Here is an 11,637-nt window from a genome sequence, read left to right on the forward strand (position 1 = left end):
GGGGGGGGGGGGGGGGGGCAAAAATCTTATGCATAAATTTAAATAAATCTTTTAAAAGAAAGAAAGAAAATTGACTGATCTGTGCTTGTGCGCCTTCCCAGGAAATGAGTCTTCACTACAGAAGAATAATGTCCTTCTGTTCTGTGTATGAACAATGTGTGACTACACATCTTACAGATTTGTTTTGTTTGTTTATTTATAATATTACACACACACACACACACACACCATGTAGGCATCAAGCTCACAGAAATCTGCCTGCCACTCTAGTGTCAGGATTAACCACTAAGCCTGATGTTTTTGGTGTTGCTGTTGTTAATTAAAATTGCATCTACTTATTTTGTATGTGTATGGACATATGCATGCCACGATGTGCATGTGGAAGCCAGAGGACAACTTTTGAGAGTCGGTTGTCACCTTCTGCCATGTGGGTATCTGGGGATTGACTCAGGCTGTGAAGCTTGGCAGCTGGTGTGTTTACGATCGAGCCCTCTCTCAGACTCATGCAGGTCTTGTTCTTTTAATTTCTCTCATTTGTTTTGTATGCACTTGTGTGATCTCATATGCGCGATCTGGTGTGCACTGGAAGATCAGAGTACCACTTGCAAGATCTGGTTCTTTCTCTCCACCACGTGGTTTTAGGGTGAATGAGTCTGGGCTTGATTAATAACTCTTTTATACAAGTTCAGTCTGGTAACAGCCTGGGACTCAGGGGCAAAACTGTAGGTTAGCAAGCTTGTGGCCCTGGGTTCAAAGATCTAATACCACAGAAACAACACCAATAAAAGTCCCTCTCAGGCACCTGCACAAACTAGCTCAAGCACACACTTCTTCACATAATTTAAAATAAATCTTAAGTGGGTACAAAGAAACCAACAAGAAGGTGGTCCCTGCCCCTGCTTGCCTGTGTGTTCAGTGACCACCTAACATCTGTGCTTAGGAGCTGACAGAGGATGACCAAAGTGGGCAGAGTCTACTTGAACTTCCAGAAAGCCTTCTCCTGACCCACCCACCCACCACCACCACCACCACCACCACTCCACCCACACCCCAGAGTTCCCTGAGGCTTGCCACACCAGCACTGTCTTTCATTGAGAAAGTAGACAGTTGGGCTGGAGAGATGGCTCAGAGGTTAAGAGCACTGACTGCTCTCGCAGAGGTCCTGAGTTCAATTCCTAGCAACCACATAGTGGTGTAAGACTCCAGGGAGCCTTAGCTTATCAGGGACCCCCCAGAGTAAACCACGTAGAGTTGAGATCGATGCAAAAAGCAAGAGGAATTTATTGTTCCAGTGTACTGGAGTCTTACCATCACCCAGGCAGCGAGTGATGCAACTAGACACAATATGATTGGCGGAGCGGTGTACCCTTTAAACTGATTGGTGACAAAGGATTTGCCTTGTCCGAAGGTGGGCAAGGGTCCGTCCTGCATCCTGCAGAATGTGTCCCCACCCTCAGGTCAGATCCTGCCCAGTGGTCTGAGAAATGTTAATTAGCCTCTCCCTACTAGAGGGGCGAGTGTTTCATCACCTTCCAAAGTTGCAAAGCTGACCTTTTCAGTGACTCACAGCCATCTGTAATGGGATCCGATGCACACTCTACTGGTGTGTCTGAAGACAGCTACAGTGTACTCATATAAATAAAAATAAGTAAATAAATAATATTTTGACAACTTTGAGTTAAGTATGGGAGTCCACTCCAGTACTACCAGCACATTGGAGCAGAAGGATGAAGAGTTCAAATCTTGCCGGGGTGCACACTGTATTCTGGGGTGCACACTGTATGCTGGGTTCCACACTGTATGCTGGGGTCCACACGGTGTGCTGGGTTCCACACTGTATGCTGGGATGCACAGTGTGCTGTGGTCCACACTGTATGCTGGGGTCCACACTGTATGCTGGGGTCCACACTGTGTGCTGGGGTACACATTATATGCTGGAGTGCACACTGCCTGTGTGCTGGGGTGCACCATGTAGTTTCTTTGGAAAGTAAGTGGGATAAATCCCCTGAGAATAGGTTTTGAGCGAAATAATGACTTCACATCATAAAGACTTGTCTTGGGGCTGGTGAGATGGCTCAGTGGGTAAGAGCACCCGACTGCTCTTCCGAAGGTCTGAAGTTCAAATCCCAGCAACCACATGGTGGCTCACAACCATCCTTAATGAGATCTGACTCCCTCTTCTGGAGTGTCTGAGGACAGCTACAGTGTACTTATATATAATAAAAATAAAAAAAAAAAAAAAGACTTGTCTTAGAAGTCATGTCCCGGTCTGACATCATTATGTTCAGGTGGGAGTGGACATCCTAATCACGGCCCTCCCTTCTCTAATCTTTTTGGGTCTTCAAACAGTGACTGAGACAGCAGCATCACAAACAGGGCTACCACTTTACCTCTGTCTGGGAGACAAGAGACAGCAACGCAGGGGTTAAAAGTATAGGACGCAACTTACCAGTCCACTCCAGTTTCCATGACTTATCCAGATGCATGAGCCAGGGGATTGAATCTGAGTCTGGGTAGGCGCTTACTCTGAGCTAGTCTGACGGCAGAAGCAAGGGGCGGGGGGGGGGGTGAACTCAATTGCTTATCAGTCACTGTAAACCCTAACCCTGGCAGTACATATATATGGAAGATTTCATGTAGTATTTGCCGATCATCAGACTACATAACTAAGGTGACCTCATCCTATTACATATTCACCCTGTCTTCCTGAGCATGTGAGATTGTAACATGACTTTAAAAAAATTTTTTATTTATCATATATATATATATAAGTACACTGTAGCTGTCTTCAGACACTCCAGAACAGAGAGTCATATTGTGGATATTTGGGAGCCATCCATCATGTGGTTGCTGGGATTTGAACTCAGGACCTTCAGGAAGAGCAGTTGGTGCTCTTAACCACTGAGCCATCTCTCCAGCCCATATTGTAACATGACAATGCAGGATTTCTTCCTTTGGTTCTCAGGCACTCCGTGGGAAGGACAGTGCCAACATCTCTGTGATTCTTTCTCTTATGGTCATGGGAATTACGCTAAATCACAAGGCAGCAGAGAACAGGGCAGCAGAATAGGGCCCTCTTGTTTCTGCTTCATCATAGGATATTTCCTTGGTGACCTTTAAAGAAGGATGGGCAAGGGGGCGGGGAGGGGATAAGGGAATTTCGGGATAGCATTTGTAATGTAAATGAAGAAAATACCTAATAAAAAAATTGGAAAGAAAAAAAAAGCAAAACGGAAGTGAGTGCTTTATTGAGATGGTCCAAGTGGCAGCTAGGACCCAAGTTAGAGTTGTGTGTGGGTTTGCTTGACCCACAGGGCCTTGACCCACAGGGCCTTGACCCTCCAGGCCATGTGTGCCTGGAGAAGGTGTGGAAAGAGAGGGCAGAATCGAATCGGTGGGGACCAATTTCAGACCACTGCAATGGGCTTGCTCTTCACGGGCAGAAGATCTGGTCCTACTTGGAGATGCTTTTTATCTTCCGTTTTCCAAACTGTGCTCCCTACATGGGAAGCTGGGAAGTGGCTGCAGTTTTTCCAGTTGCTGAAAACTGCAACCAGATGTGCATACAGGGGTTGTAGCTTCGGAAAGGACCTGAAGGAATGGCACCCTCGGAGGGAAATACATTCAGACATTTGCCTTGGTGATGTGTCTTGAAGGCTTAGGGTGTCCCTTCAAGGTGTGGCATCATAGAGACCAAACATGCTCAGAGGCGGATCTATAAATGAGTGTGTAGTTTGTGTGGTGGTTGGGGGTCCTCTTAGTGAGTGGTGGTGCTCTGCAAAGTTTGTGAATAAAGGTTTATACAGTGTTCACCTATACAAAATAACAAAAGGGGGGGCGGGGCGGGGAGCACAAAGAAAGAAGGGCAGATAGGTAGGAAACAGAAACCATAGAGAATGAAGAGAGAGGTCTCGAGAGGCTGACAGACACCATAGAGGATAAAATAGAGGTATTGGGAGGCTGATGTGGCCCAAGCATGTCAGGATGCTCTCAGACCACACATGCTCACCATCCCCCAAACCATCCCCCAACAAGCTGCTTTGTTTGGCTTTGGCTGTATTCCTGGCAAGGCAAAACTTCTCCTCAGTTCCTCCCTTGCTACCCAAGACAGTTTCTGCAGGTGACTAGTCCTATCTAGTTCACAATGACTTATAGCTTCCGTTTCAGGGGTGGGTGTCCTCCAATCTCTCCTCCTCACTGCTGTGGGTGTGTTTACCCCATAGGTGGTACGGCTATGGCCCCCCCCCCCCCCCCCCATGGCCTTGTTGTCATGTTCAATGTCAGAATGTTTTGTGTGCCCTGATCTCCCAATGGCTGTCCCTGACGGTATGCAGAAATCACAGTCTTTGCTTTCACTGTCTTCCAGTGTCATCTTGCATTACAACATATAAGAAGACACCACCTCCAGTCCCACCCAGAACTACCACGAAACCTTTCATTTCTATCACAGCCCAGAGTAGCACAGAGTCTGCGCAGGATGCCTACATGGACGGGCAAGGCCAGCGCGGAGACATGATCAGCCAGTCTGGCCTCAGCAACTCCACCGAAAGTCTGGACAGTATGAAGGCTCTCACGGCTGCCATCGAGGCTGCAAACGCCCAGATTCACGGCCCGGCAAGTCAACATATGGGCAGCAATGCAGCTGCTGTCACCACCACCACCACCATAGCCACTGTCACCACCGAGGATAGGAAGAAAGACTTTAAGAAAAACCGATGTCTATCTATTGGGATACAGGTAACTGCTTCCTGTACCTTGAAATAGAACCCACTGAGAAGTGTGCCTCTTCGTGTGTATGTGTGTGTGTGTGTGTGTTTCCAGGAAGTCATTTTGCCACTGGGGATGGAGAGCTGGGGCAGGTGGTACATGCCTGTCATCTCAGCACTCAAAAACCTGCCTGAGGCAACAAAAGTTGCAAATTGAGGCCAGTTGTAGTAGCAGAGAGAGAGAGACCTTTAACTCCCAGCATAGGCAAAAAGCTCTGTGAGTCCAAAGCCAGCCTGAGTAACATAGCAAGGTTCTGGCAAAACAAATAAAGAAAGGAGGGTTGAGAGTTCAAGGCCATCTTAGGACAGTTTGGACTACATATGCCTTTCTTAAAATGAATCAAAATACAAAAAAAAAAAAAAAGAAAGAAAAGGAAAGAAAAAACAAAATTATATCTGCCATTACTTTGTATGTATATCAAAGTACCCTTACGTGTCTTATGTACATTTTGATTCTCAAACAGAGGTCAGGAGCTATGGCTGTGGCTAAGCACAGTTGCTGTTTTTTTTTTGGGGGGGGGCGGGGGGGACATGGTTTCTCTGTGTAGCCCTGGCTGTCCTGGAACTCACTTTGTAGACCAGGCTGACCTCGAACTCAGAGAACTCAGAAATCCGCGTTCCTCTGCCTCCCGAGTGCTGGGATTAAAGGCGTGGGCCACCACGCCCAGCGGATTTTTCATTGTTCGCAAGCGGGGAGAAGGAGCTTGCGGCAGAGAAGTGGGAGGAGCTTGTGCGCTGTGCATACAGGTCAGGAGAGTACTATCAAGAAAGTATTCTCTCCTTTACTGTGTAAGAACCAGGATTGAATTCAGCTTGATAGACTTGGCCGGATGCCTTTTCTCAATGAGTCATTTTGCTCACCCAAGAATAGCATTTGTTTTTTGTTTTTTTTGTTTTTTCGAGACAGGGTTTCTCTGTGTAGCCCTGGCTGTCCTGGAACTCACTCTGTAGACCAGGCTGTCCTCGAACTCAGAAATCTGCCTGCCTCTGCCTCCGAAGTGCTGGGATCAAAGGCGTGCACCACCACCGCTCAGCCAAGTATAGCATTTTTTTTTTTTTTTTTTTTTTTGGTTTTTCGAGACAGGGTTTCCCCTGGCTGTCCTGGAACTCATTCTGTAGACCAGGCTGGCCTCGAACTCAGAAATCCGCCTGCCTCTGCCTCCNGAGTGCTGGGATTAAAGGCATGCGCCACCACGCCCCGCTAGCATTTTTTAAAGTTCAAAATTCCAGGCCTGTAAGATGGCTCAGAGAGAAAAAGGCCCTTGCTGTACAGCCTGGTCACCTGGGTTTGAGTCCAAAACCCAGTGTAGGAGTCACACAACTCCTGAACGTTATCCTCTGAGACACAGGAGCTCTGTGGCAGGCACCCCACCCTCCCCGGTGCCACAGATTTAGGCAGTCGGGATGGACACAGGTCTCTCTTTGGGATTCGGGTCAGTTCTACCAAGGTTGTTTGTGGTCGCTGAATGTTCTCAGTGCCTCTCAACCATGCGTGTCACCATGGTTACCGTGGGAAAGTTTAGGTTACACACTTTCGCCATGGTGATTATAGTATCTGCCTTTCTATCTGACACTGAGTTAGCTCCATGGGGTGGTAGCTTGCTTCGTTTCCTCAAGATTTACTTCATTCTTTTCTTTTTTTTCTTTTTCTTTTAATTTTTTTTTTTTTTTTCAAGACAGGGTTTCTCTGTGTAGCCCTGGCTGTCCTGGAACTCACTCTGTAGACCAGGTTGGCCTCGAACTCAGAAGTCCACCTGCCTCTGCCTCCCAAGTGCTGGGATTAAAGGTGTGTGCCACCACACCAGGCTACTTCATTCTTTTTCAAACGTCTTTATTTTATGTCATTTTCAATAGCTAATGCATCTTCGTCATCTAAAACTCAAAACATGGTTTAGGTTTTATTTACATATTCTCTGTGTGTGTGTATGCGACTGGACCTGAATGCATATCTGGGTACCATGTTCATGCAGGAGCCTGCCTTGGAACTGGAGTTAAAGGCAGATGTGAGCCACCACGTACTAGAGACTGTACTTTATACTCAGCAAGAGCAGTGAATGTTCCTAACCTCAGCGCTATCTCTCTAGCCCCCCAAAACTTATAGATGTATAATGAGAATACTCCCTGACCAGTTATGATCAATATTCAATTTAGTTCTCTTTTTGAGGGAAATCAATGCACTTAATATCTCTCCACACTGATATTTTGTCAATATTCTAGCAAATATATATTTAACTTAATCCTTATTTTTTCCCTGGTGTTAGCATGTACCTTACAATATTCTCGTGTGTGTGTGCGTGTGTATGCATGTGGGCTTATTTATGCCATGGCTTGCTTGTACAAATCAGAGGACAAACTATAGGAGTTGGTTCTCTTTCCAGCATGTGGGTTCTAGGGATTGAACCCCCATCCATGATCAGGCTTAGGAGCAAGGGTTTATTGATAGAACCACCTCAACAGCCCATTTTTTTTTCTCTCCTTTTTTAGACAGGGTTGGTTTCTCTGTGTATCCCCTGGCTGTCCTAGAACTTATTCTGTAGACCAGGCTGGCCTTGAACTCACAAAGATCTACCTGCGTCTGGCTCCTGAGCGCTGGGATTACTCTGGTGCACCACCACCCTCGGTTTCTGTGGTGCTGGGGATGCAGCCCAGGGCTACTTGAGTGCTAGGCAAGCCACCTGACAGCTGCGGCATATCTCCATTTCCCCTTTTGCATCTTCACTGATAATTTAGAACCTCCAAGAGCACATTTGTTTGTGGCATTCTCCTTAATAGAATACACTCATAAGAAATTACATATAGTTACCCATCAATATGTTTGGTATATACAGACTCAATCAACCACAGCTCCAAAATTATTATTATTATTAGTTTTTCGAGACAGGGTTGCTCTGTGCAGTCCCAGCTGTCCTGGAACTCACTCTGTAGACCAGGCTGGCCTCGAACTCAGAAACCCACCTGCCTCTGCTTCGCAAGTGCTGGGACTAAAAGCATGTGCCACCACCACCCGACCCAAAATTATTTTTAAATGTAATTATTTTAAAATGTACCTCCTTGGGGTAGGAGAGGTCGCTCAGTTAAGAGAACCCGTTCGTCTTCCAGAGGAACTGAGTTTGGTTCCCAGCACTCACAGCTGTCTCAAACACAAGCTGCAGTGGATGGTAATCTCCTGGTTCCACAAGTAGCCCCGTACATGTGGCATGTACACACAGAATCACATAAACAAATATGAGCCAGGCAGTGGTAGTGCCTTTAATCCCAGCACTTGGGAGGCAGGGGCAGGCAGATTTCTGAGTTCGAGGCCAGCCTGATCTACAGAGTGAGTTCCAGGACAGCCAGAGCTACACAGAGAAACCCTGTCTCGAAAAAAAAAAATAAAAGTATGAATCTTTAGAAAAGTGCATCTGACTGGGTGCGTTGGTATATGCCTTTAATCTCAGAATGCAGGAGGCAGTCTCTGAGTTCGAGGCCAGCCTAGTCTACAGAACAAGTTCCAGGACATCCAAGGCTACATGGTGAAATCCTGTCTTAAAAACCCAAAACTAAAACCAAAAAAAAAAAGAAAAGTGTGTCTGTATTGAACTTGTACAGTTTTAGTTCACTATTTTCTTAACTGTACAGTACTCAACTCTGCATATTGTATAAATACTATTAATTGGAAATGCTCTAGAGGCGGTCATGTACAAGGGAGGATGGATGTAGTAACAGGTAGGCACAATGCCATCTCATGTAAGAAGTTGAGCTTTCTTGAATGTGGAGATCTATGGTGATCCGAGAACCCGTTCCTGTGGAGACCGAGGAACAACTATGCTTATAAATCTGTGGAGGAATCACAGACATTTGTCATCTTTGGAAGTAAATAAAACTGTGTTTTATTAAAGCCAGCAGAGTCAGGGGCTAGAGAGATGTCTCGGTGGTTAGGGCACTTAACTTCTGCTTTGAGAGAGGACCAAGGTTCAGCACCAGCATAGTGGCCCACAACTGCCTGGAACTCCAGCTTCAGGGGATCTGTTGCCCTCTTCTGGCCCCGCCAGGTATTTGCACACATGTGGTGTGCATATATATATATATATACACACACGCTCAGGTAAACACACATACACATTAAAACATTTCCTAGGAAATATTAGATGAATCCGAGAAGAATGTAGTAATCGCAGCTGGGTGAGGTGGAGCATGCCTTTAATCCCAGCACTCGGGAGGCAGAGGCAGGCGGATTTCTTAGTTCGAGGCCAGCCTGGTCTACAAAGTGAGTTCCAGGACAGTCAGGGCTATACAGAGAAACCCTGTCTCGAGAAAAAACAACAACAAAAAATAATAAAAAGAATGTAGTAATCGCTGCTATCAGATGCACAAATGTGGATCAAAGAGGTTGTAAGTCACCAAACAGTCCCATCATATCCCAGAGGTGAAAGCCTGTCTGCTTCTCCCGTGAGACAATGGAAACAACTCTGTTTCCTTGATGATTCCTTCAGGTGGACGATGCCGAAGAGCCGGAGAAAATGGCAGAGAGTAAGACGTCCAATAAGTTCCAGTCCGTGGGAGTGCAAGTAGAAGAAGATAAGTGGTAAGTCCGAGGTGGAGGCTGGAGGCGGCAGCACTTCCTGTCTGGGCGGTAGGAGGGTGGCACAGTATCTTCCCGTGTAAATACGTGGCATGGCAGCTGCACTCATCTGTGGCTCTGCTCCCGTCTGAGTGGCAAAGGGCCGTACAGTATTCATCCTGTGACAAGCCTGCAAGCTCACTGGCCTTGCCACTATGCTTGGGAGTGTTTAGAAACATCAGTCAATGCTAGGTGTTCCCCCAGCCCCACCCCTACCATCCCCCACTCCCTGCCCTGTGCTCAAATCCTGGAGAGCCAAATACCTTTTGAGCCAACAGTAGCTGAACTGTCCTACCCTTCACACAAACCCTGGATGCAAAAGGGGAACTGCCAAGGAACTTCATGAGAAACTTTGTAGCCATTTTTATCTTTAACTTCATTGGCAGTACTAATAGTATTGTTTTGTTGCTGTCAAGACAAGAATGCTATACTAAGTAGGCTGGCTGACCTAGAACTTTAAACCAAGCTGGCCTCAGACTGCCTCTCCCTGCCCAGTACTGGGCTAAAGGTGTGCACTACCATGCCCAACTTGTGTTATTTTTTTAAATTGTGCGTGTCTGTGTGTGTGTATGTGCTTGGGAGTACACATGCACACACATACAATAAGTAAATGTTAAAAGGTTTTTAAGTGGGGCTGGTGAGATGGCTCAGTGGGTAAGAGCACCAACTGCTCTTTTGAAGGTCATGAGTTCAAATCCCAGCAACCATATGGTGGCTCACAACCATCTGTAACAAGGTCTGACTCTCATTTCTGGAATGTCTGAAGACAGCTATAGTGTACTTATAGATAAAAATTTTTAAGTACACAGGGCCCATTTTTACACTGATGTTTAAAGTGAACTTACTGCAGAATCTTAGTACCCAGGAGCAGGAAATTTAGAACTCCATAATATCCCAGAATCCCAGTGCTGTAACAGATATCTGGTGGCAATATTTTTCATTTTATGAATGAGATTCTATAATCCTATGGACTCCCGATATCCTGATTATAGATTCAACAAAATGAGGGAGGGTCTCTGTGAGCCTGAGGTTAGTCTGGTCTACAGAACTAGTTCCAGGTGTGTGCGCATCTCTCTCTCTCTCTCTCACTCACACACACACACACCATTAAAAAAAAATCAATCTTTAACAACAGAGCTATATGCCTTATTTCACCCCATGTATCTAACCCCTGCCTAGTGCTAGCCTAAGGGACCCTGGCCAGATCCCTGCACGTCTGTGTGCTTGGCTTCCTTAGCATAAAGGGGGTTTTCCAGGATTTCCTGCATTTCAGGACCTGGGAAGTCACCACTGTACCCTTCTAATAGATACAAATCTGAACAAGCCAAAAAAAGCATGTCCCACATCTATTAATGAAGTGAAGTCATGACCCTGCCCCCTGCTCCCCACCACACACACTCCAGACTAAAGAACACAAGACAGAACCCAGATACAAACTATCAGGACCGTGGAAGGGAAGACAAGCCCACACTGTCCCCAAATCTCTGGCACCTCAGACAAAACTGTCCAGCGGGAGCTTAGAGTGCCATACTTGATAAATGTTACTGCAGGAACTCTCCTGGTCCTGTACTGTGATCAGCAAAGGAAAGGGAACCATTTAAAAAAAAAAAAAAGATTTATTTATTTCATGTATATGAGTACACTGTTGCTCTCTTCAGACACACCAGAAGAGGGCGTCAGATCTCATTACAGATGATTGTGAGCCACCATGTGGTTGCTGGGAATTGAACTCAGGTTCTCCGGAAGAGCAGTCAATGCCCCTAACTGCTAAGGCATCTCTCTAGCCCCCTGAATCATTTTAAAACTAGGCCCAAACTCAGCAGAAACAGTATCATGTGCATCCTGCCATTTCATCCTGCCTGGGGAAGAAATATTCTCCTCTTCCCTCCTCAATTTTCAAGTGTGGGGGAAAGGATATGCCCAGCTCCCTACCTTACCCCACCCCGCTTAGCCATCTCATCCCAAGTAAGAGAGAGAAATAACTTGAGGAATCCCCATAAAATTACAGTCCAGGAGACAGGGTCACCAAGAGGATAAGACAATCCAAGGGATGTGGGAGCAAACCTCTGCATAATTACTGGCAAGGAAGATGCTTTGTCACTTCTGCCAGTATAGTAAGTACCTGCCATGTAGAGAAACTGTAAGAATTAAAGTTGTAAGAAAGCAGAGCTGAGCTGGGCGTGGTGGCGCACGCCTTTAATCCCAGCACTCGGGAGGCAGAGGCAGGCGGATTTCTGAGTTCGAGGCCAGCCTGGTCTACAAAGTGAGTTC

At 46.3% G+C, this 11,637-nt stretch overlaps 1 protein-coding gene across 16 annotated transcripts in view; it reads left to right on the top strand.

The window, feature by feature from the left end:
• Positions 1–11,637, top strand: part of Dlgap1 (DLG associated protein 1) — an 826,285-nt gene that overhangs the window by 761,804 nt on the left and 52,844 nt on the right. For 12 of the 16 annotated variants that reach the window (XM_021186022.1, XM_021186023.2, XM_029471241.1 and 9 more), the window contains 2 exons: positions 4,367–4,737; positions 9,239–9,330. In XM_021186022.1, the coding sequence (XP_021041681.1) occupies positions 4,367–4,737; positions 9,239–9,330 (463 nt within the window). The remainder of the gene's footprint in view (positions 1–4,366; positions 4,738–9,238; positions 9,331–11,637) is intronic. The other 4 variants (XM_021186024.1, XM_029471242.1, XM_021186032.2 and 1 more) reach the window with 1 other exon arrangement.

This window comes from Mus caroli, chromosome 17, assembly GCF_900094665.2.
Source record: "Mus caroli chromosome 17, CAROLI_EIJ_v1.1, whole genome shotgun sequence".
Taxonomy (NCBI): Eukaryota; Metazoa; Chordata; class Mammalia; order Rodentia; family Muridae; genus Mus; species Mus caroli.